Source organism: Balaenoptera borealis (assembly GCF_965194805.1).
Source record: "Balaenoptera borealis genome assembly, chromosome: 21".
NCBI lineage: Eukaryota > Metazoa > Chordata > Mammalia > Artiodactyla > Balaenopteridae > Balaenoptera > Balaenoptera borealis.
The window spans coordinates 11,049,965-11,076,648 of NC_138880.1; the positions used below are offsets into that span (position 1 = coordinate 11,049,965).

Below are 26,684 nucleotides of genomic sequence, written 5' to 3' on the forward strand. Positions count from 1 at the left end.
GAATATTGTGTGTGTGTGTGTGTGTGTGTGTGTGTGTGTGTGTCCAGTTTCCTTTCAAGTTACCTGTGATAGGATAGACCTTAATCTCTGGGCTGAAACCCGGGAGACCACTGCTGTTTCGCTCTGTGCTCCTTAACCTTACATACTTTCCATTTCCATAAATTGAGAACTTGTGGTTCATAGTAATGACAGATAGTTACCTCTGTATATGACAGAACTATATGATCAAAAGAGATACCTAGGGCTTCCCTGGTGGCGCAGTGGTTGAGAATCTGCCTGCCAACGCAGGGGACACGGGTTCGAGCCCTGGTCTGGGAAGATCCCACATGCCGCAGAGCAACTGGGCCCGTGAGCCACAATTACTGAGCCTGCGCATCTGGAGCCTGTGCTCCGCAACGAGAGAGGCCGCGATAGTGAGAGGCCCACGCACCGCGATGAAGAGTGGCCCCCGCTTGCCACAACTAGAGAAAGCCCTCGCACAGAAACGAAGACCCAACACAGCCATAAATAAATAAATAAACAAATACTTTAAAGACCTCTGTTATTTAAAAAAAAACAACAAAAAAAAGAGATACCTAGCCCTTAGTCACAAAGAAGCAAAGGTTTTTATTTTATGCAATCAATATGACCCTGTCAATCCATCTATTTTTTTCCATATAAATTAAACTGCCTTCTAAGAAAAAAGATAACTTGAATCCACTACAGGAGTTTGCTATTAGAGGAAGCCCTATGATAAATTCTTTTGTAATACAAATAATATATTTTTCTGTAAATTCTAGTTTTTATATATTGGATTTTCTTAAATTACAGTACATCTGTACTGGGGACATTTAAGTTCAGGATTGAGAGTTACCATTTAGAAAATTGAGTGCCCATTGTGTGCAGAGCATTCTTCAACAAGGGGGCGAAGTTTGGAAAGGAGGAATTAGTGGCATTTCTACCCGTGAGTTTACAATGATAAGGAGGGTAGAAACATCAGGTACCTGGAACCTTTACACAGCAGGCAGATTGGGCAGCTCTGTGAGGCAAGCCCTGCAGATACGCTTTGCAGTCTTCAAGGTAATAGACACATGATAACATCCAGCATTGCTATTACAAGATGCTCATAAATGTCGAGTGTCAAATTTGGGGAATTCTTTTAGGTTCAGACGCTTCAGATAGAAGGAGTGAAGGCACTAAGCTCTGAAATATCATCTTTCGAGACTCAGAATGCAAAGGAATCAATGTTTGCTTCAAATCCAGAATCCCAAACAACACAGGCAAATGTGAAGAATATCTAAAACCAATAGACGGAGAACTGGAGAAAGTTCACCAGGGGAAACTTCTCCGGGACAATGTAGCAGAGAAAAATTGCTCAGCAGTTCAAGAAGAAATGTGCCTACAAGGGCACTGCAGGAAGTAGAACAGGAGAAACTCAGGAAAGAGATTAAAAACTATAAAACAAAGCAAAATGAGGAAAACTGAACCAAAACTGTGGGAGGAGAGATGTAATAAAACAATGAAAATGTGGGAACAGGAAAACCTACTTTCCTTTGCCCTTTACTCCTCCCCCTTCTCCATACGCCCCTCCCTTGAGCATTCTTGCCTTCAAGCGCCCTTTCCCAGGTGCCCTCATGCTGCTCCTGGCTGAGTTCTATGTCTAGTCACATCCATGGTTATTCAACCTCCGTGCCTTCCTCTGGGAGGAAAGGACCTGAAGATGGAGAGGATCAAAATGGCAGAGCTGTAACCTCTATGCACAAGGTGGGTTCAGAATCATATATAGGACCAGCTATAGCCCAAGCCAACACCTAAAAGCAATAGACAGTGGAAAGGCCCTTCTGTGCAAAAGCATCTTCTCCATAGGGCGGTCATGATTTCCAGAGCTCCACAATATTCACTCTTTTTTTTTTTATTTTATTGAAGTATAGTTGATTTACAATGCTGTGCCAACCTCTGCTCTACAGCAGAGTGACTCAGTTTTACACATATAGAAACTCTTTTTTTTTAAATATTCTTTTATGGCTTATCACAGGATATTGAATATAGTTCCCTGTGCTATACAGTAGGACCTTGTTATTTACACAATATTCACTCTTTGTGTCATTGTAATAAGAGGAAGACAGGGAAAAAAACATGAATTTGGGGCCCTGAGTATCTCAGCTGGAAGTGGTATATCCGATTAGAGTGTTATCCTCAGGGTCCCAAGACCACCATATGGTACCAGACTAGGAAATCTCGATGCAGGGGCCACATAGCAGGTTGATGGAAGGCAGCAGAAAAAGGTCAGAAGGGACAGCAAGGAACACACCCCTTATAGGTCACATTGATGGGTGTGGGTGGGAGACAGGAGTGGCACCAGGACCCTGGGTGTTCGGCAAGCACGACCAGGAACACCTTCACCAGAATGGGAGGCATGTAGGGGACAGAGAATCACTGAAGACAGGGATAGCCTACTTTACAATTTCACCCTTGATACTTTTTGACCATGAACTTTTGACCACATTTGGATAACAACAGCAACCAAAAACAAACAAAAAACAAACAAACAAACAAAAAACAGTTGTCCATTTGATCTTAAGCAAGACCTTGGAAAGAATATCAGCCTGAGAGTCCAGTTCTAATCCAGGTCTCTCTTTAACTCTCTCTTTAATAGTCTGACCTTGGGCAAGTCATCTATTTCTTTAAGCCTGACTTTCTTCATCCTACAATAAGGGTGACCTCTAACATTCTCTGATTCCATAATTGCTTTCACCCTTTAATTCAGGTCATTCTAGATGAGTGCAGTATAGTCTAGGTGAAGGAAACAAAGTTGCAGAGCAAAGGCCTGAATAAGTCAATAAATAACCCAAATGTTGCTCTCCTAGTGGGATAGCCTGAAGAGAATATTTCACCAACGAACTGGTGGTCCAAGGTCTTAGGATATCAGTGGCCTAGAAACATGAAGACTAGAAAGGGAACATTGTCTGAAACTATAAAATCTTCAATAATGTGAAGAAGGTGAAAACAGATCTCAAAATACTAGTACAAGGGGACACCCTTTGAAACTTTATAGAGGAAGTTGTTACTTACCAAGTGCATTACACCAACAGGTGGTACAGAAAGGAAACAAATGTATAAATGGTTTCAAACAATTTCAGAAAGTTTTATGAATGGCCAATCATGACAGACTAGAACATTACAGAGGACTGGAAACATTTAAGGTTGACATCTGGGAAAACAATTAAGCTGTCCCTCGTCCCTAAGGGCCTTTGAAGTCAGGTTAGGAAAATGTCAGTTCAATGCTCTGCTGAGAGTGTAGCGAGTCTTTGTTTTAGTAAAATGAAAGGAACATCGCACTTCCCTGGAGGCCCAGGGGTTAAGACTTTGCCTTCCAATGCAGGAGGTGTGGGTTTGGTCCCTGGTCAGGGAGCTAGGATCCCACATGTCTCTCAGCCAAAGAACCAAAACATAAAACAGAAGCAATATTGTAACAAATTCAATAAAGGCTTTAAAAATGGTCCACAGCAAAAAAAAAAAAAAAAAAATCTTAAAAAAAAATGAAAGGAACATCACAACAGGGAAAAAAAGAAGATGCTCTGGATGAAAGACAACAAAAGATTGTGTAGAGTCATGATACACCAATGATGGTGGTGAGTGCTTGGTCCAGCCCTGTCATCATGTGCTTTGCTAATGTCTTTGAGAGAGGATTGACATGTGATAAATTCTAACTTGGGTCATATCGATCCAGGTTGTATTAGATGTTGGCTCTAATAAAGAGATTCTAGGAGGAAAATACCCATGTTAGTCCAAATTATTATTTATTTCAGCTGTTGTTGAATTTAAGCCCTGCGGACTACGTCCTATGGTTTCTCGTCATGAATTAGGGGTCATCCAATCTTTGGTGCCACAGCACTCGCCATTCCGTACAACCACTTGTGCATCGTACTTTAACCCAGTCCTGCACTAGTGGAAAACAAAGAGCTCAACCCTCATTTTCTGAGACATGTATTACAGTATCATTCCGGGTCTCTGTACAAAAAGACATTCTTAGGTTGAAAACATGTTAATGGGTGTTCTGCCTAGGTAAGGATTTTCGAAATGGGCCCTGAGTACATTTACTTTTCTCCTTGCATTTTAATCAGCCTGTCATTTCATTATCTACATTCTGTGTTGGCTGTTTGGGATCACTGGGCAAAACCTAGCTATCGCTGCATATTACTCAGTACGTTTGCTCTAATAAGCTTTCGTAAATAAAACCCGAAGAGATGAAAAAGGCCAGTGGCTGATTACATGCGACCAGTTTGGTCTCATTAGGTTCTTATAAGGAGAAAAAGTAAATATAATCTTTATAAATCGTACAGCTATAACAGAGATGCCTGGCAAAATTCATTAGTTAAGATAATAAGAGTGAAGACCATTTAAATGTGCGTAACAGTTTGGTTTATGAAGCTGTTAGTACTATTTCATCCATTATAAACTTTTACAAAACTCAAAGATGTAATCAGGCAGAGGAAATCATATATTATTCCATAATTCCCTAAGGTTTGGGCTTAATAAATTGCTATTAAAACAATGATAAAAACTAATGCTTGTCTTGAATCTTTCATTCAAAGACCCCTGAGTGACTCATAAAACATTATTTTCCCTTGATTCCCAAGGCCCAGATAAAGTTTATTCAACCTATTTTACAGAAGGTACCATTAAGACTCAAACAGATAAAATTATAAACTAAAATTCAAAACAAAACAAAAACAAACAAACAAAAAACAACTACAGCAAAATTGAAAGCGAACAAAGAGTACACCCTAAGGTTATTGCTTCTCAGGTCAAAATAAAGTCAGAATTTTCATTAAAAAAACAAAAACAAAAACAAAAGAAAACTGGTGCTTCTTTTATTACTTTGCCCTAAGGATATCTTGATTTGATTCTTGGGTGGCAAGTAAGGCAAATGTTGATGGCTAGAGTTGAATATTGCTTCCCAACTGAAGAATCTGTTCAGGATAAAAATAAAACAACTATGCAGGGAGAGTAGAACTTGGAGGCAGATACCGGTTTTAAGAACTGGCTCTGTTCCTTAACTCTGTGAATCTGAGCAAGTCACTGAATGGACCCAGGATCCTCCCAGGTGAGGTAGGGATAACATCACTGTGTGGAGGGAAGGGGATGATTAATATCAGAGAGAAAAACGTCTTTGCAAACATAGTGCCGCCAAATGTTATCTATTTTCCCAGTATCTTTCCCTCTTGTTCACTGCCGTCACCCCTCGGTATCCGTAGGGCATTGGTTTCGGGACCCCACCCCCACCCCCTCTCATACCAAAACCCTCGAATGCTCAAGTCCCTTATGTAAAATGGTGAAGTACCGTGGATACGGTCGGTCCCCCATATTCGCGGATTCGAAATCCGCGGACGCGAAATCCTTGGATACCGAAGACAGACTGTGTATGCTATGATGTTGTGAGAATTAGTCCCCATCTCCCGAACGCCTACCATATTTTTTGCAAATACCTTTTCGATTATCCTCAAGTCTTTGCCTAATGGGTAAGTAAGATTTCCCATCTCAGCACCGGGGAAACTGAGGCAATCTTAATGAGTGAGCTCTTCCTTCTCCATCTCCACTTCACTACCTCTAATTAGACATCAGAATGTGATTCTCACACTTGGCCCAAACCTGTCAGCCCAGGAGGAGACAGGTTTTCTAGGTGGCCGGAAAAAATGGAATGGGAGTGGAACTCACGGCTTTCTTCTCACTCTCCCTGCCGCGTTTCGGTCAGGTTGCCATCTTCCCTGTCACAGCACTGCCAATCTGCTCCTTTCAGCCCTGACTTGCCCTACTAAGCCGTGCCTTCAGGGTCCAAGGAACATACCCTACCGCGGCCCTCCTTCCAACAGCGCTCCCATCACCGTGTGAATATGAGAACTGGGAGGGATGGGGTGGGGGGGAGTAAAATGGAGAGAGGCGAGTGTTATCTTGGGTAGTTAAGCTCTCAAATGAATTATCCCTGAGCTTAATATGTGCACACAGAGCAAAGGAACTAAAAGAACCACTGATTTTAAATAAATCATGTGAGGTTAAACAGGATATAATGTCCTTTGGGCTGCATGGAGCAGCTGTGCCTAGGTGGAAAGGGTTGTGACGTTAGGCGGAGGGCGGCGGGGGGCAGCAGGAAGAGGGAGCTGTATTTTATTCTCTCTTTTTCCCCCCTTCAGCTTCAATAGCAGGGATGTAGCTACAAAGTGAAGTGCTTCTTACAATAGATACAACAGCGCCACCTAGAGGCCAAGAGGCAACTGTCCCTCCAGCCAGGGAGAGGCCAGGACTGAAACTGATCATCCCCGTCCTCGGGCACTGCCTTAATGGGGCTTCCGCCGCCTGCTGGCTGCTTCCCCGGCAGGCAGGCAGGCCGCAGACAAGACTTGGAGGAACTGTTCGCAAAGCCAAGGATACAAGGGCCGTCTTTGCTGACAACAGGCAGCACAGGTTAGGTCCTCCTGAGTGTAGTTCCAAAACATAAGAGCAGAAAGGACCTTCTGGATTTTAGTCCCCAAGCCTCCCCCTCCCCCATCAAAATGCAAATTTCCTGGAGATTTTCCTTCCTGTGTCCTATTCTTTGCCTGTTAAGATAATTCATGCAAATTTTATGCATTTTGCTCAGAGGCATCTAATTAGATAGATTAGTTCGTCGACTCAGTAACCTTCAATTTTACCCTTCTAAAAAGAAGGTTTTGTCAGGAACCTCACTCTTACTGGGCATCAGGCTCAGCATGTCTGTGCACGAGCAAGAGCACACAGGTCTGCCAAACACCTGCATTTTGTGTGTGTATCACCCTGTGTTTGCATTTGGGGGCGCTCATATGCCTTTGCGTGCAAAGTCCAGCACAAATCCATGGGCACCAGTACACCCAAAGTGCACTTTTCCATGAGAAAAAGGGAAACGAAGAGCTAGTTCATGAAGGTCCAAGAAGTACGAACACCTGATTGGCATAACCGCTGAACAAAGGAAATGAAAAGAGAAAAACATACCTACGCGTCCTCCTTTGTTCCGAAAATGAATTCCAATTCTTGTTGGCACGTTGCCAGCCTGCATTCCAGAAGAAAAGAAAACTCACTTATCAGGGAAAGAGAAACCAGAGAAGGGAGGCTAACAAGCTCTCAGATTGACGAAAGCATTGTGGGTTGCCATGGAAAGAGATCTTTTCAACCGTGAGGGTCATTATCCACCCCCCCCCCCGCCCCCCGCCTTTCAAAATGCACCAGGTGTGCCAGCTTAGGATCTCATTAGACAAACAAGATTCCTCAGAACAGCATCTGGGATGACCTCCTGACATGTTTCCTTCCTTGAAGAGTCTGCCAACTCCCAAGAGCCATCCAGATGTGTGTGTAAGTCACCCACTGTATCAAGTTCCCTGAAACAGACACCAGCTCTCCCAGCATGCAGCAGTCAGTAAAGCTTTTGGGTCAGAGGGTACAAACTCAAATACCTGTCCGTGCCATTTGATGGTGGCCCGTTAGCCAGGGATGGTGACAAGCTGAAGAACTCCACTTGCCTGTTTACAAAGAACAGCCCTTACTCAATTCCAGCCACTTGTCACCTAGAGGAAATACAGGCACAGTATTGCTAGATTGTTTTTAAGAGAAGCCCGAAATCTGAACGTGTCTGTGAAATCTCCTGATTTTTAAATGTTGGTAGCCAATCAAAACATTTAAAACCTTGTGCTGAGCCAAACAAAACTTGGCCAAAGGCCTAATTTGACCTTGAAAATGCCAAGGCAACCCCTGCCTGCAGTCATTCACAGCCCTTGAAAAATCTGTATTCCAACCACACCCAAATATTAGGCCTCCACTGCGTACTAAGGGCAGAAACTTGCAGACTTCCATGCCTTTGTTTATCCTGTTTCACCTGTCTGAGTTGGTCTTTCCTCCAGTCTCTGCTTGTCAAAATCCAGTATCAAGGTCCAACTCAAATGTCAATTTGTTTGTGAAGTCTGCCAGAATCACTGCAGTCAAAATTAATCATTCCAGTAACACTTGGTTTTTACTCTGTCTTGCGCTTAGCAGATCGGCCTCACAGGAGGGGTAAGCAGTGTTGGTGTGAGTCCCAGTTGTGAGTCCCTGAGACCTCGTATTTTATCCACTACATCCTCTCTCTCTCTCTCTGCTCAGTGCCCAGCACAGAGCCTGTGCAGATGGTTGTTTCAAATTTTCTTTGGCAAAGTTATTAAATGAGAAGCAATACATGCAATTCACTGACTAAAAAAGCTAAAAAACTCAGGACACTTCAAAGGTAATTAATTCAATCCCTGCCTTGCATTAATCATGTCAGGTGATTGGATGACAAAGCCCAGGTACTTCTTAAATCGGGGCTACATAATGATGATTAAATCAACAGCTATTCGAATAAGGTGCATCTCTCTGCCACACCCCAGGGATATGTTATTATTATCATGTCTATTATGACTTCCTAGAGGGCAGGGTTCTTTTCTTCTTTTCTTTCTTTTTTTTTTTTTTTTTGAATGTTTTCATCCTATGTACCCACTACACTTTCTGGCACAGAGAAAGGGTTCAACAAAATATTTGTGGAGTTTAATCATCATCATCAAAACAAGTCTCTAACGAGCACCTACTTCATGCAAAAAGAACAGCACACTCTGCAGTGGTGGGTGTGCAGTGCCCTCCAACAGCTACAATCCAGTTGGAAAGCAAAGCATATTTAAATGAAAAAAAATAAACGCACCATCAATACATGGTGACTGCTGGAAGGTGTTTCTTGAGTTCCAGCCATGTGGCATGTCTTCTGCTACATGCTGGGGATTCAAAGAGAGCACGGTGCAGTGCCCACCCTCATGGAAACAGAGTATCACATGGGGGAGTTTGAAATGGAAAGATCATTGTGGGCTGAGCAATCAGAAAAAATGCAATTTGAAATCACAGGAAGCAGGAAGTTAGTAAGTTCTGGATGGAAATTGATGCCCTGTTGTTTTAACGTTGGGGATGTTAATGGGGGGAGGGTGTCAAATAAATTGAAATGTTGCAGAAGGGAAAATATTCTAAAATGATGCTACTCCAAGATCCGTAGGGAAGTAAAAATCCCTAGCTCTCAACCTTGGGATCACGCCTAGTTAACACCGACACGGATGATCCAAGGAAGTGGCGAGTCAGAGGGCGGTGAGGCCTGACAGGAAGGGCGGCTCTGCCTGGTGCCTGCAGTTGCACCTGACTCTTTTCCCTTCTAGGGACACAGATGCTGAAGGGAAGGAATGAGTGAGACAAACCCTCTCTTCTACATTAGCATCATCCTGCTCCTGCCTTTCATGTCTCCAAAACACTACTCTCTATCTGTCTCAGTCTGTTCAGGCTGCTATACAAAAATACCATTACCTGGGTGGCTTATAAACAATAGAAATTTATTTCTCACACTCTGGAGGCTGGCGAGTCCAAGGTCAAAATGCTGGCAGATCGGTTCTGGTGAGGGCATTCTTCCTCTTTCACAGCCACTCTGTGCCCTCACACGGCCAAAGGGACAAGCTAGCTCTCTGGGGCCTCTTCTTACAAGGGCACTGATCCCAATCATGAGGGCTGCACCCTCATGATCTAATCACCCCGTAAAGGCCCTGCCTCCTAATACCATCACCTTGGAGGTGACGATTTCAACATATGAATTTGGGGGAGACACAAACGTTCAGACCATAGAAGCACAGAAACTCCCATCACTCTCATGGATCACCTTTGTCTATCCACAAACTTCACAATCCCTGGGTACAGCTGCCCTGTTTGGGGAAGGGAGAGGACAATATTCGTGACCGTTATTCACCCTTCCTGTTGCCCAACTTGAATTTGGTCAATTGGTCAGGGAAAGCAGTGACAAAAGGAGGAAGAACAGTCCTCATTTCAGTGTAAGCCTTTCTCTTCCAAGAGGGGAAATTGATGTCATGACATGTAGTTGTGACGCCTCAGCCCCCCAAGCAGGACAATCCATCCACAATACCTGCGAGTATATAGCTTATAACTACCCTATAAAACAGAGAAAGTCCAGTTAAGGAAATAAGAAAGAGAAAGGGAAGAAAAGAAGGAAGAAGAAGGGAGGAAATCAGTGTAACAGGTAAAAATTAAAATAAGAAGGATTTATTGAGAGAATCTGAGATGCATCTGGAGCTTAAGCCTGAGAGTTGCTGGAAATAAACATAAGAAAATGAGGAAAAGGGGAAAAAAAGAGTTAAATAGAATCAAATCCCTGCTTCACAAGCCCATGCTCTGCCAATAATTTATTCTTTTAAAAAAAAGAGGCAGAAGGAGATCAGAAGATGGGAGAAAAATAGTCAACACAGAAGTGAAGGTGTCAACCGGAACAGATTTCAAGCTGAAACAAAGAATTTATATGATTAGCTGCAATTTCACGGAGATGTATAAACATCTCGGGCAAATGGTACCCATCAAAACTCCGATGCTTCGTGGTGCCTTATGTGTAGTTTAGTCTTTTGATATTTATTTTACATTCTGCAGCAAAATTTTTGTCCTATCTGATGTGTTTTGCCAAGTCCTTTATTTGGGATGCTTCCTGATTTAAATATTTTTAGCTGCAGTGGTTTCTAATCACAAGGGTATTGTTTCGAAAACAATTATTTTATGTGTAACCAAAAACAAAACTAAAGCCCAATCCAGATTCATCTGAGATCATCCTATAATTGAAGGGCATGGCAGGAAAAGGCAGAAAACTGCCCTTGAGGACTGGAATATGAAGGGAGCTCAGATTTCTCTTATAAAACATGGTTAGTGGGTGACCTTTGCTGATGTGGCCTCATGCTGTTGATTGAAAAACGGCAAATTGCAACTTCATCTGCATTCATCCAAAAAAGAGGCCTGTTTACTCCTCCCACCTTGAAATCGAGCCTCTTTGCAATCAGCCAGCCTTCTGAGTGGCCTACAGTTTGGATAAGAGACGCATCAATGAATGTCTTTCTAGAAAGAAACGTAATGTCTTGCCGTGTGATTGTTTCTCTGAGGAAGCAGTAGCACCCCTGGTTTGGGGTTTAGAGGCTTGGAATGAGCACCTGAAAGCAAGAAGAACTGAAACTTCCCAACTGATCTAATCGCGAGCCATCTCTGGACAGGCGTCTTCCTCCAAAGCCCACTCACAAAGGGACATGAGTAAATCCATCTGTTCCCTGAGGTCACTGTTGCTGGTTTCCGGTTGCCACTTACCCCTGCCGTCCATTGCCACACAAAAATGATGGGAAAACACAGGGTCAAGTCCTCTGTGGCAAGGCAGACATACATACAACTGTCAGGGGGTAGAGAAACAGCCCCTAAAGACTTGCTTCCAGGGACACCTCGATGTTTCAAGCCCATATCCAGGCATCAGATTGCTTCTTTCACAAAGTGCTTTGTTCCTAAAATATTTAAATTGATTCAATAAAGGCATCGTTCAGAGAGGAAACATGTCCTAAAAACAACACAGTCATTTTTACAGCAAACGAATTATGGGCCCGGAGAACAATGCGAAGTCTCTTTTCCCGTTGTTCGTGGGAGTGTGCTCATTCTGAACCATTACCGCGGTGTCTGTCAGAGGCGATCTGCATCAGGCTGTAATGAGGCACGTTCACTTTCCTTCCAAAACAGTGTTCGGTGGCCTGGCTCTGTGACAGCTGCGAGATTGTGGTTCAGGGAGCTGCTTCAGATCCAGCTTTCTGTCTTTTCTGGAAAGTTCATAGCCAACCAGGTTACAGTTATCAGGGCAGATCTTAAAACCACAGGCAAGGAAAGAGAGAGAGAGGCAATCCAGAAAAAGAGTTTCCTCCGGGAAGCCTGCTGCAAAGTGAAGGCAGGGGATGAAGCACGGGGACTGAGGTCTAACCCAGAACGTCTCCTCCCAGCGTTGATTTATTCTGTCTTTCTGCCTTTCAGTCCACCTGAGACACTGAGGTTGACTTACGCCTTCACTGTGTCACCCTCCTGTTGAAAAATTCTCCATGGTCCCACTGCCTTCAGAACCAAGTCCAAATCCCTTCATGCCATTCTCAAGAATTGGCAAGATGGCACCAGCAAGCCTTTCCCTGCCTCTGCAATTTGGTGTTCCCACTCTGTGCCGGATATTTTCTGTCTGCCCCTCCAGACCCACGATCTGCCTATCTGCACCAGCTCTCATCCTGGGAGCCTGACCTGTGGGATTTCACCCAGTTCCCAAGGATGGTGGCTTCCTGGTTGGGCTCAGCCAATAGGGAGAGAGGGGCAGAGCCAGGCAGGAGGTCAGAGGGATGGGGCAGAAAGGAGGTATCCACTGTTTCTTCCCTTTCTGTCTCCTTTAAGCTATATCATGTAATATCGCTTATATGTGGAATCTAGAAAAAGGGTACAGATGAACTTACTGGCAAAGCAGAAACAGTCACAGATGTAGAGGACAAACGTACAGTTACCAAGGGGGGAAGGGCGGGGTGGTGGGACAAATTAGGAGAGTGGGATTGACATATGTACACTACTATGTATAAAATAGATAACTAATGAGAACCTACCGTATAGCACAGGAAACTCTGCTCAGTGCTCTGTGGTGACCTGAAAGGGAAGGAAATCTAAAAAAGAGGGGATATATGTATACATATAACTAATTCACTTTGCTGTACAGCAGAAACTAACACAACATTGTAAAGCAACTATACTCCAATAAAAATTAATTAAAAAAAAAAAAAAGCTAGCTGTGCCCCTCACCTAAAGGGCAGTGCTCCCTGAGAGGCAGGTCCCTCTACACTGTGCCTGCTGGTTCTAATGACTGTTCTTTCTCTCAGTCCTAGAGGTCTGAGGATAATAGCCCTCTCTCTTCCCTCACCCCACTGCTCCAGGTTACTTGTAAACAAATCATGCTCCTCTTATCTATTTAGAGTACTGCATCTATTGAGACCCTCTCTTTCCCTCCTTCTAGATGAGAAAACTGAGCCTCACAGAGGTCAAATTGTCAAGTTTCTCAAGGCTTAAAGCTAATAAGTAGCAGAACCAGGATTTGACCCCAACCAATCTAGCTCCAGAAACTTCTCGTGCAGCCCCTGACACACTACCTCACTAACACACTAGGCTGGAATTGCGCTGTCACCTCCACTCCCATCAAATTCTTACCTTCCCCACAAGGTGCAGGGTCAAGCTACCCCTCCCCCCCTGACATCCCCCAGTCCTTCCAGCTCAATTTCCATGAAGCAGAGTGTCTGTGTCATTCCCTTGGACACATACCATGTATTGCTTCACCATATCCATTCAGGATTCAGGTGTATATTCTTGTTTCTCCAATGGATGGCAAAGCTCTTGGAGGACAGAAATTGTGGCTTCCATATAATCCGCATTGTTCTTAGCCCACAGTAAATAATACAGTGGCCTGTATTAGTCAGCTGGATAAATGAACAGGCAGGAATTTCTATGGCTATTTATATTGTCTGTCAAAACGAATAATTGCCCCAGTAATTATGGGTTCTTCTTAAATAGAAACTTGGGGAAAAAAAAATTGAGCAGTGAAGAGAAAGGTGACAAACTCTGAATAAATAACAGTCACCTGGAAGTCATTATAATATTTCCTTTATCAGCAAAGCTTGCTTAAGATTCCTGTGAAAGTCTCCTCCAAAGAGCCATTCTATTTTGGTGGCTACAAGAGAAGTTTCTGGGGCTAGACTGCCGGGGTTCAAATCTTGGTTCTGCTACTTGTTAACTGTCAATCTTAGGAAACATAGCTATTCAAGCTCTGTGCGGCTCAGTTTTCCCATCTATAACATGGGGATAATAGTAGTCCCCCCCCACCCCACCCCACCCCCACACTGTGAGGATTAAAGAAATTAACACACAGAAGCACAGGATCTGATACATTGTATTCAACATATGTCCCTTATTATCGCTGAATATGCAAGGGTCACATGATTATCCTGTTCTGTCAGGACTCTTCCCAGGACCTCCTAAGACCTGGAAGTTTCCAAGAAAGACAAGGTAATACTCTCTGGTGTTTATTTACAAAGACTCTACCTTAAGGAGTTCATAAACTCCACAGACTTAGTCTCATTCTAGTGAATAACATGCTGATGAAGTATTTTCATGTAGAGTTGGAGGAAAGAATGGGGAGGATATTTTTAATGTATTATTTTACAGTTGAGGAAACGGAGGCATCAAAGGCATAGAGGAGACTAATTCATTTATAAATGAATCTTTACTTGGCACCTGCAGTGTACCCAGTTGTGGACTCAGTGATGGAAGATGCACATGAACAGTACACCACCTGTCTAAGGTGACCCAATACCGCAGCACAGAGACTGAGTTCTGACCCAGTTTTTTGACACACCACCTAGTAGATCAAGAAGCAGCTCTACTTTTTGAGAACGAGCTATCAGTCTCTTGAGAGGTAGATGGGTGGATTGCCATCAAAAAAAAAAAAACTATGACAACACTGAGGACACCGTAAATTCACTGAATAATCCATCTGACCCTCATCTGCTCTTCTGCTCTACGCCTGCCATTCAGCCAGTCACTTCTCATTCTTCATTGAGAAGAATTCCATGACAGGAGAGCAAATAAAGAGGCTTCCGTCCTTGACGGGTCTCTTTCTTCTTTATAAACTTACATTTTTATTACATTCATTACGCATGGCATGCACAGAGGCCCTGAAATAAGAAAGAAAGAAACAATTTGAGGGCTTCCCTGGTGGCGCAGTGGTTGAGAATCCGCCTGCCAATGCAGGGGATGCGGGTTCGAGCCCTGGTCTGGGAAGATCCCACATGCCGTGGAGCAGCTGGGCCCGTGAGCCACAACTACTGAGCCTGCGCGATTGGAGCCTGTGCTCCGCAACAAGAGAGGCCGCGATAGTGAGAGGCCCGCGCACCGCGATGAAGAGTGGTCCCCACTCGCCGCAACTAGAGAAAGCCCTCGCACAGAAACGAAGACCCAACACAGCCATAAATTAATTAATTAATTAATTAATTAATTTAAAAAAACAATTTGAGTGTGGGTTTGGTAGCAGCTCTCCTTCCGTTGAGAGCCAAGCTTATACACATTGTTTATTACCTTCTCATGCTCCTGAACCCTGCTTACAGCCATATAATATCTTCTGCTGGGTAAATGGGGAGCAGTTCTCTCTAGTCTGTCGATCAGTTTTATTTCCCCCTGAATCAAGGAAGTTAACATCTTACCCCTCTAACAGTTGAGGCAAGTGAGTTTCTTCTTGCTTCCTGCCAGGGATTTCACGGCAGGAGGAGAGAGAAGAAAGAGGCTGTGTCCTGGCGGTCCCAGCAGTGCCTTGGCCGTGTGGGCCAGCGGAAAGGGGAACGTCAGTACATATTCCCGCAGCATCACTAGCTAGAATCCGGCTGCTGAATAGAAAAATCACAGCAGCACTAGGATTTCACCCTTAGCTAGAGCTTGACCAAGGCAAAAATGGTGACTGTTCATTGGGGTGATCCAGACAGACTCCAGATTGCAATGGGCAAGAGCAAGAGGATAGTAAAAGAATAAAGAATAAAATAGAGACACATCATGGATAAAACTAGCCACCTCCCTTTCTGGGAAAAGGCACCCCATCCCATGCTGAAGAAGTGTGTGGTCTTCTTTAATTTTTTGATAGTTATTATTTAATATTGGTTATATTCCCTGTGCTGTACTATACCTTACAGCTTGTTTATTTTATACATAATAGTCTGTACCTCTTAATTCCCTTCCCCTATTGTGCCCCGCCTTTGCCTCTCCCCACTGGTACCCACTAGTTTGTCCTCTATATCTGTGTTTGCTTCTGTTTTGTTATATCCACTAGTTTGTTGTATTTTTTAGATTCCACACATAAGTGATATCATACAGTATTTGTCTTTCTCTGTCTGACTTGTATCACTAAGCATAATACCCTCTAAATGCATCCATGTTACTGCAAATGACAAAATTTCATTCTTTTTTTATGGCTGAGTAGTGTTCCATTCTATATATCTACCTATCTCCATCTCTGTCTGTCTATCTCTCCGTCTATCTATATACCACATCTTCTTTATCCATTCATCTGTTGAAAAACCACCCACCTCATGCTGAAGAAATATCTGGTCATCTTTAATTCAATGTATATCAAGTTTTATTAAGCCACTACTGTCTATAAAGTATTTGACTAGATTCTCGGGAGAAGGGATGCAGGGATAAACAAGAGGACTTGCCATCTCTCCACGTGAGCCTTACCTCCTTCATGTCTTTGCCCAGATCTCACCTTCCCAGTGAGGTCCACTCCAACCACATTTTAAACACTGCCACTGCCTTCAGCACTCCTGAAATCTCTTAGCCCTATGTTATCCTTTTTTTCCTTGGCACATACAAGAAAATGTCTCCTTTGGCCAAACTTTACATTTACTTACTTTATTATGCTCATTACTTATTGTCAGTTTCCACACACACACCATCACCAGGACAGGGAGTCTTTGTGAGTTTTATTCCCTGATGTACTTTAAGTACCTAGAACAGTGCCTGGCACAGAGTAAACATTCAATAAAGTGTTGTTGAATGAAAATATTAATGTTTCTCTCAGATCCCAAATACATTCTTTACTACCTCCTGAAGAACCTCCAGGAATTATTAAGGACTTATAACAAAAATGACCATTTTTGCAATGAATGCATCCAGGAGTGTAGACAGTAAACCACCCAAACCCTTGAACAGGTTTTGGTTAATGAGTGGATGCGTCCTCACAGCTCACTGATCTCACTGTGCGACTGACTTTCCGCAAATCGGTGTCCCGTGGTTTCCCTTCACAGATCATCCCTCAATCAGTGAGCAGCTGGGTCGTCCATCAGCCTGATTCAGAGGTTTCATTTCTGAGACTGATGTAATATCTTTTCTTTTCTTGTGGAAGTGCACTCACGGTGTGATGCACAGGATGTCTGCATTTAGGAAACATGTTATAGAAGTTCCATCAATTCTCTTACATGCCAACAAGCATGTATTCCGAAGGTATGTTATAGCCTTCAGCGTATTACACAGTTTAAGCATTAGCAGATTCCTAGAGTCTGAGCCCCGAATGGAGCTGTAGATATCCGCCCCTCCCCCAGACTCAGCAACTGAGTTCTGAACGAGGGAAAACTCCCCGCCCAGCCCAGACACACTCATACACCAGCACAGACTCTATGCTCCTCCCACCCAATGCTCCTCCCACAGGCAACTCTCAACTGGCACATCGCAGTCTGAGGACCATCCATCCATCCAGAAACTGTGACAGGGAGCCAGATATTCGTGTCTTAGGATAAATTATCCAAAGTTCCTAGATATGTAAAGCTTCACACAGGGTCACAAAAATTGATTAATTGCAGTGAGATAAGATCACGTTGCTTACGTTGCTGGACTTCACAAGTGACCTCCACACCTTGATGCTGCACCAGCCTTTGGTTTTTCAATCATTCTCCTCCTGGGGATCCCCTTTCATTTATGATGGGATTACTCCTGAGATAACCAATTCCAGGGAAATTAGTGGCCCTGCTGGCTGATGCCCTGGATTCCCTACTCTAACATCTCAAAAATTAGACCTCCGTGATCTTTATCCCTAACCTACTAGAAAAAATTATCCAAATCTCTTGCTAATATGATCCACCACGCTAAGGTCTCGAAGCCATAAAGACACACCTGCTTTGCAGACCTGCCTCTCTGCCTCCAAAAGAGAAAAGGTACCAGGAGAATTAGAAAGCACTAATTCTTTGCATTTAAAAAAAGCCTCATTAAAGGCCAAGTATATCCACTCCATGGCCCAGCAGTGATAACGTTACCACTTGGGCTTGACCTAGTTATTGGAACTATGAAATCTTACACCAGCATCTGGCAAAGCCAATCAAAATCTCTTTCTCTCACTATTTAACTCTTACCTTCTCACATATACATCAGTAACTTTTTGCCATGAGACAAACCATTCCAAACATGGTGGCTTAACCCAGTAGCCATTTAGGCCATGATTCTGCAGATCAGCAGTTTGGGCTGGTTCAGCGGGGCAGTTCTGGTGTGGGCTCAGCTGCTCTCAGCTGGGATCATTCATGTGTCTGAAGTCAAAGCCTTGTCTTTTAAACGTTGGCTCAGTGCCAGCTGGGGCACAAGGGCAACTGGGCCACATGTCCCATTAGAGCCCGGGATGAGGAATGGAAGGGGAAGGGGGAGCAAATCCATCTGGGAGCCTTGCTGTCCAGTCACTTTAGAATCCATCTCTGTCTCCTTCCTTCACTGAGCGGACCCTGGGAAGGATGATGGCTGGTCAATTGGTGCTGATGAGAGGAAAAGGATACGGTTGGAAAGGAGTCACCACCACGTGAACAAATGCCAGTGCAAGGCAGATGGCTCACCGTCATCGACATTTATCACAGGGCCAATTTTTCAATGAACAGGAGTTCTGATGGCTGAAACAAGTAGAAATAAACTTCAGGGGGAGGGACCCACTGGATCAGAGGAGGAAGATTGTATCTGTGGCCTGCTGTCTATTTGGGAGCTGGATTTCAGCAAAAGACATGTGTAAGCACCCAAAAATGTCTAATTCTGCCAAGTTCAAATCTTCCATCCTTCCATTTCCATCTCCCCCCACATTCCAGTGCTCTCCGAGCCCCTTCACCCAATGGCTCACGTCAAATGAAATTCAACGGGAAACAGAGGAATTTCCGTTCTCTTGTCAACTGGGTCCAGGCAAATGGCTTTCTCTCTACCTTCCCAGACCCCTCACTCTCTACAAGTCCAAATCTGCTTCTTTCTCTCCCCTGTTGTCTCCATTTCTAACAAAGGGGATCCTGAAGCCAGTTTTAGTTTCCAAATGTGGAAGAAATGTCACTAACAGGAGGAACAGTGATGGACCCACAAGCACCAAATCCATCTTTTCCATCCCCATCCCTGACAAGACATCCCAGTCCTAGGCAGGAGTGGGCAACTCAGGTTTCAAAGGGCAGACTGAGATTTTACAAGATGCAGTAGAACATACCGGCCAAGAATATGGTCCTGGGAGTCAGGGAGTCTTACCTTGGGCCCTACCTGAACCACTTCTTAGCAGTGTAAGCTTGGACAAATGACTTCACCTCACTAAGCCTCAGTATTGCATTCATAAAATGGTAATAATATCACTTATCTCATGGGTTTTGTGTGGATTAAATGAGAAATTACATATAGAGTGCTTTTGGCCTAGTACCTGATACCTTGTAAGAAATGGGAGATATTATTATCATTCACATTATTCTATTAGGGAGGGAGGCTGGTGTCCAACTGTCTCTGTCTCACAGAACGCCCATAAATAGTGATTGCATAGCCTGGGAATATTGACTGGCAGGTGAAAGCCATGTTCAGAGTAGGTTTGCTGGCAGGGGGTTAAGGAGTGAAATTTATCTTCTCACTGTGAAGTTCATTTAAAAATAATATATAAGCACATTTGGTGATGTGGTGGTGAGTAGGATCCCAATAACCGGAATTTTTTCCGGTTTCCCTGCCACATACCCATATTGGGTGGAGTAGCAGGTGGCCAAGGGAGGGGGCCAAAGCTCCCACCGTGGCACCGTGCAGGGACCAAGGCCTTCCCAAACCCTTGCCTTCCATCCTTCTCTGATTCTCTCCAGTTGGGCAGAAACACCACTGCTCATTAGAGCAAATGTCTCAACATCCCTTTAAGAAATGGCTCGCAAAATGATCCTCCAGGATTTACTTCTGATGACCAAATTAGCGTGTTGGAAGCTTAAATGAAAAGGCTGAAAGGCCCTAAGGGCAGAAAACTATAGAAATGAAGAAGTTCTGACACTGAGTGGTGGGACATCTGCCTTCCTGAGGTCTCCTTTACATAATACAGGCCGTTATCAGGCTATCAGGCTGCCAGCTCTCAGGCCCCATGCTGCCACCAAGATGCTGGGCAGCTGTGGGCCTCATGTTCTCTCATCTTTATTTATTTATTTTTTTTTGTCCTCGCGGCATTCAGGATCTTAGTTCCCGGACCAGGGATAGAACCCTTGACCCCCTGTAGTGGAAGCGGGGAGTCTTAACTACTGGACCGCCAGGGAAGTCCTCATCTTTAAAGATGAAAACATTTTCTGGGTCAATGTTTCTCAAGTTAGACACCGACTTCAGAATCACCTGGAGAGTTTGTTTGAAAATGCAGAACCTTGGGCCCACTTGAAACTATTGGAGTCCAAGAAGATAGATACCCAGAATCTGTATTTGTAATAGTCCCCCTTCACAGTCAAGTTTGAGAGTCCCTAGCCTAGGAAAAATCTCTGAGACGCAGGACTAACCGCTGGTTCTGACTAGCTACCCACGCAGAGGAGGAAGGTTCTAACAGGATTTGTCTCTCTTCTTGGGGCACCTGAAATCAGCAAGAGGTAGGTATCCTGGTGAACAGGGTAATAACCATTGCTAACATCCGAGTCATCCTTGGCAAGCTGCAGCTCTGTCTCCCCTGCCGTTCTCTCCCAGCCAGGACCTCCCCCTGGGTCACAAACGCTGGCCGTCTCTTGCAGCCACTGTTACTAGGGAACTCAAGTCCGGCTCTTAATAAAAGCAGACCACGCATGCGCAGAGAGAAGGTTGCCGGAGTGGTCATCTGGGGTCAGTCTCTTACATGCATTATCTTGATTATCATCCAAACAATCCTGTGAGGAAGGGACTACTTTGTCCCCCTTTGAACCACGACAACACTGCAGCACGAGGTTCAGCGACGCGTGCACGATCACCCAGCTAAGAAGTGGAAAACCCAGGATTGGAACCCAGGTAATAAGTCATAACAATCCCCCGTGGTGGGAGTTTAGGCATCAGTTTTAAGGGAGAGTCTTAAAGGGTCACACATTCTTACACTTCATCTGTGAAATAAGGAGATTTGAATTCACAGATCTCAGTGAATTCTTTCCAACCTTAAAAGTCAAAGTGAAAAAAGTCAATGGATTTGATGCCCATTGACGCCCAGGTCAATGGATTTCTACGCAGGGAAGGCAATCTGGGAACATGCAGGGACATTTTAGATTGTCACAATGACTGGGAACTAAGGGCAGGTAGACCCTGAAAATGCTAAATGGCCCACAGCTCTCCAAACAGGTCCAATAAAGGGGAATTGCCCTCCAGGTGCAAGAAGGGTAGCCATGGAGAAACCCCCTTAGGGGGTGGAGATACAGTGTCTAGTACAGGTGTTCTAATAGTCCCACCCCCCAACAGGACACGGAGGAATACTGAGTAACCAGCCTTACTTGGCCATCTCTAAGAGATTCAGTTTATGAGAACTTTGGCAATTTCAGACAACTTTATCTCCAGCAGAAAAAAAAAAAAAAATCATACTGGTATTTGGGTGTCCTTCCATCATCTACCTGTGTTTTCATCAATTATATAGAGAATTCAGACCAAAGCAAAGTTTATCTGCAGCTGTGCATGATCTATGTGGGTAACTGGAGCATGAAAGATTGCAACAGTGTAAACAAAGCCAGGACTAAAATATGTTCCTTCTATGAGTCTCTACCCAGTAATGGTTATATTAATCACTGTTATCATTAGAGTTACCTTCCTCGGCATCATCCGAATCAATTCAGCAACTGTTTCTTTTGGTGATGTCTCCTTATTACAACATGGTGTTAATTGTATCTGAGTGGATTTTCTGCTCCTGCTGCTGAACAGCTGTGTGAGAGTAAATACCCCTCAGTGAAACCCCAGCTCAGACTGCCAGGATTCAGAAAATTGATCCAGATGTGACCAGCAGGACCGGGGGGCGGCTGCAGAATAGAATACACCAGCGGCTGCGCTAAACTCCGTGATCGGTGCCCAGTGTGATGAATTCTGAGACTTGTTTTCCAATACAATGAGCCATCAAAGAGTTAATGCTTGAGTTTGGCTTTCTGTTAGTTTAATATAGGTCCGAAGCATTTTATCCTCAGGCACTTTTGTCTGGCTCCCTCTTAAAAATTAAAAATAAATAAATAAATAAGCAAACAAATGAATACATAAATAAATACAGCCACCATCGAGAGAATACCCACATGGATTCCCTAAACAGCTGATTAAAAACTATACCTCAAATTTCTATTGTGGTTATTGGGGAACAAAGCTGTCTCAGCACTTTGATTGTTTTTTTTCTTAAGTACATTTCAAAGCCCTTTAGTTTGTGACTTCCACAAATTAGAACTCTCACACTTTTTTTTCCCCAGACAGACCAAGGCACATTTCAAAGCAACAAGCTATTTCTGTCTCTCCCTTTAGGGTCGCCACCTGGCTGGTGATGCCAGAAGACCTGTTGATCTGTATCTCTTTCATGGCTTTGCATCAGTTCCATTGCCTCTGGGCATCACCAACGGCGTTTATTTTACTTTATTTTGTTTCAAGGATCTAGCACCGAGTTAAGATTCAGGTCAGTTAGCTATTTTGCTGAACCGCTTGTTTGTTCATATGACTCTGGTAAGGTGACCTGAGCCGCCTGCCATTTCTTCATCTCTTGACAGTGGAAAGAATAGCTAGTCTTTCCGCTGCTCACTGGAAGAGCAGCAGTGAGGTACAGAGGACAGACCATAGGGCTGAGAGCGACAAGCCCCCTCAAGTCCTGTAGGAGGGTACACACCACGGGAAAAGCTTCTGGGGAGTCCTATGCAGTACATGGCAGAAGACTCACATTGTCTCCTTTGGCCCTACTATACCCCTTCTAAGAAACTGTCCTAGGAAGTCCCTAATGATGGGTTCACAAGTTTCACATATGAATGCAGTTTGCTCCAATATTTACAATAACAAAAAGTTGCAAGCAATCTACATATCAACAATATAAGACTAGTAAGTGAATGATGGTACATCCATATGATGAAATATTATGTAGATATTAGATTAAGGTTGTCAAAGACTTTGTAAAGCCATTGGAAATTTTTCAAACTAGTTTTAAATAAAAGATTAAAAATCACTCAATTCGACTTTTTTCAAAATTTAACACATCCACACATATAGGTAATCATCGTGTGTGTGTGTCACGTGCTTGTGTATAAAAGGAAGGGGGATTGCGAGAGAAAAAAATACGCTAAAAATATTTGTTGATCACTTGATGGGCTCTTCTGTGATTTATATTCCTTCATGTTTCTAAGTTTCCAAATTTTCTACTTTTATAATTGAGAATAATTCTCATTATTGTAAAAGCTTAATTGATGAGTGAAACTATTAAAATTATGCTTTAAAATAGTTTGAAGAGGTGGGCAAATGCCTATTAAAAAAGTCAGGGTAAATTCCTATCTCACTTACTAATATGCATGTAAGCTCCCTGCATATCTGTTCACGGAGGATAAATTCTTATGATTGCAACTCTATCCAAAGTTATAGATGAAAGAAATAAACACATTAAAATATGAGTCTTGGTATTTCTTAATGGCAGGATTGGAGTGACCTTAACTTTTTCCTTAAATTTTTCTGAATTAGAACACAGCAAACAACAAAGATTCTTTTTTGCAAGAATTAAAAATATAGGGGAGTTGATATTGGCAAAAATGGGCATTTTTTAAATATTTAAAATATTTTTTGTACCCAGTTCTGTGAACTCCCTTCTTGTAGATATAATACATATATTTTTAATTAAATTTTTATTGAAGTATAGTTGATTTACAATACTGTGTTAGTTTCAGGTATACAGCAAAGTGATTCAGAAATATATATATACCTTATATTGATATGTATATTCCTGTTTTTCAATTCTTTTCCATTATAGGTTATTACAAGATATTGAATATAGTTCCCTGTGCTATACAGTAAATCCTTGTCATTTATCTATTTGATATACGGTAGTGTTTATCTGTCAATCCCATAGTCCTAATTTATCCTCCCCCATATAATACATATATTTTAATACATGGATTTAATACATGGAGCGGGAAGGGACTTTCCTTATTCTGAAGCAAGTGAAATGTGGCCAAGCAAAATATCTCCATAGCCCAGGAGAATCTGTAGCCCAGCTGTTGCACAAACAGCCAACCTGCCGTCCAGCCTAGACTTGGAGCCAACATAGCCATCGATGGCAGGGAAGCTGTGGGCTGTTGCCCTTCGTTACGTCAGGACTGGGAGAGACTGGTGAGGCTGCGGGGCGAGCAGTGGAGTGTTCAAAAGTTTAATCTCAAGACCCAGCATCAACTATTCCAAAGCCTGTTTAGAATAGCCTCTTAATATTCCCTCATGCCAATGGTGTGGAAAAATCAAGCTGTGATTAATCAAACATAGGATTCCGAATGAGATAAACATCACTTCTTGGCTTTGAGAAATGTTGCAGAACAGTCATTTGGAGAAACACATTTTTTTAAAAAAATAATTGCATCCTGAGGACATGTGAGTCATTCCCCACACACTGTAAAATGGACTAGTTCTGTCAACTCATCATCCATGACATATATGCTTACATGTGTACCTAAATTGCAAATTTTAGATAAACGGGTATAACCTATTCATCTTTGTCAAATATATATATTTTGAGAGGAGAGGGGAAATGCAAATTCTATTAAAATTATTAAAACTGAATTTTAACTTTAATAAGCCTTTTTGAGCTTTTTTTTTCCTGTACAGAGATATGGGGAATAAAAACAAAAAAAAGTCTTTAGGTTTTTGCCCCTGTCTGGCCTGTAAAAGGACGTGGACTCCCTCATTTATGATCTCCTAAGTCCTGCTCAGCCTTTGCCTGGCTCTTGTGGTCTTGGTGTCTCTTTCCTGAGCACAAAGAAAACTCACGGCTCCATATGTAACTGCATGCGCTGTCTACCCAAAGCATATGTGTTTAATCAACTTTAATACCCCTACAGTCCAGAGGAAGTGAAATGCTAGGCACTGGGAATAATTATCATTTCCATTACATTAGCAAGATTTGCTGGTGTGCCAGAGGAACGGGGCTCTCTCCATCACTCTGCTAACGCTGGCTGGCAGCTTGGAGAAGAGCCGTCGGAGACCGAACTGAAATGCACACACTCTCCTCTTGTTCCCAGTCGTCCTACCTCTATTTTCCCCCTTACCTTGGGGTTGTAGACTCTACTGTGATTAATGAAGAAAATGGCTGAGTTGTCTTCTCATTTTCATCGACACATCCTTAATACAACTCTGCATTAAGAGAATGAAATCAAAATCGATGGTCTTTACAAGCCAGGGATATATTGGTGGGCTCATAAGGAGTCCAAGTAAGGAAGAAGATCCCGAGAGCATCAGGAAACCCATCAGATGGGCCAGCAGCTGTCGGGACAGGCTGGGATCCCCAACTCTGCACCACCCCTCAGAACAGGAATGCGGGGAGACCAGGGCTCCCACAGAGTTCTCTCCAAGGGACACCTTTGGACGGGGTGACTGTGACTCCCGGAGAGGACATACAGGACTGAGTTCTTCTCTGGGCTCTCTTGCTCCCCATGCAAACCATGTGAGCTATTTGATTTCTCTAAGTGTTGATCTCCTCTTTTGTGAAGTGGGAAGAAACATACCTGCTCTTTCTACTCATGGCATTGCTGTGAAGATAAAGGAGATGGTATTTATGAAAGCTCTTTGTACACAGAAAGCATTAGGATGATAACTAAGTGATGTAAAGGAGTATTGAACTTTTATATATAGTTGACCCTTGAACTGCGTGGATCCACTTTCACACAGGTATTTTTCAATAGTAAATACTACAGTACTACACAGTCTGCAGTTGGTTGAATCTGCAGCTAAGGAAGGCCAACTACAAGGTTATACAGTAAGTCCCCTACACACAAACCATCAAGTTGCGAACTTCCAAAGATGCGAACGTGCGTTTGCATGTCCAGTCACGTAAGTTAGTTCACATGTCTGGCGTACTTTGTCTCGTGCGTGCATCCTCTACAAGTGGTTGTGCTTTTGTGTACTTTACTGCACAGTACTGTATAGAGTACAGTAGTACCAGTATCTTTATTTCAAGCCCAGGATATCCGGAAGCAAGCGTAAAAGCAGCTTTGCTTGGCGTGAGGTTACGGCCATCACCATGAATGGGGTTTGGAGGAACATTTGCCCGCAGTTTGTTCACAATTTTCGTGGATTTAAGAAGGTGGGTAGGGAGGCCAAAGAGGTCTTAAGCAACTTAGTGACCCTCAGCGAGAAGCTGGAGCTAGATCTGCAAGAGGACGACTTCATTGAACTCCTTGCTGTGCAACACGAGGAGATAACTAATGAAGACCTGACAGAATTGGAGGCCCAGAGGAAGGACAAAGAGAGACAAGAGGAAGAAGAAGTAACTGAAGAACTGAAGAGATTCACAATGCAGGAAATGGCAAGGGGATTTTCTTTATTTGAGGAGGCACTGGTAGATTTTGAGGCACAGGACCTGAACATAGAACGGTACACAAAAGTTGCAGCAGCCGTTCAGAATGCAATCCAGTGCTACTGCGTCATCTATGACAAGAGAAAAAGAGCTACTACCCAGACATCCCTGGATCATTTTTTCAAGAGGGTAGATAGGCTTGAATCCAGCAAGGAACCAGAACCTGTGGCCTCAGTGTCAGGCGTGAGTGAAACTGCAGCTTGCCCTCCATCTCCTGTTGCTGACGATCCTTCAGCTCTGCCATCTCCCACCTCCTCTCCCTCCTCCAGTCAGTAACGCTTCTTGCCTGTTCACTCGATGCCAGCCCCTGTATGCCAGCTGTTGTACCGTACTACTATACTTTTCAAGGTACTGTAAGAGTAAAAGTGTTTTCTTTTTTTCTGTGTTCTTTTATGTATTATTTGTGTGAAAAGTATTATAAACCTATTACAGTACAGTACTGTATAGCCAATTGTGTTAGTTGGGTACCTAGGCTAACTTTGTTGGACTT

At 43.4% G+C, this 26,684-nt stretch overlaps 1 protein-coding gene across 25 annotated transcripts in view; it reads right to left on the reverse strand.

The window, feature by feature from the left end:
• Positions 1–26,684, reverse strand: part of LOC309619657 (uncharacterized protein) — a 386,823-nt gene that overhangs the window by 282,523 nt on the left and 77,616 nt on the right. For 18 of the 25 annotated variants that reach the window (XR_014239096.1, XR_014239101.1, XR_014239102.1 and 15 more), the window contains exons 3-5: positions 14,543–14,582; positions 12,468–12,524; positions 6,985–7,042 (exon numbers count right to left, since the gene is read on the reverse strand). The exons of 1 other annotated variant lie outside the window; for it this stretch is intronic. Coding sequence is in view for 8 of the 24 variants with exons in the window: in XM_082375094.1 (XP_082231220.1) it covers positions 6,985–7,042; positions 12,468–12,524; positions 14,543–14,582 (155 nt within the window). In the remaining 16 variants the exon portion in view is untranslated. Of the gene's footprint in view, positions 1–57; positions 4,953–6,984; positions 7,043–7,442; positions 12,525–14,542; positions 14,583–26,684 lie in introns of those variants that run through there. 6 more of the 25 variants (XR_014239098.1, XR_014239099.1, XR_014239100.1 and 3 more) reach the window with 4 other exon arrangements.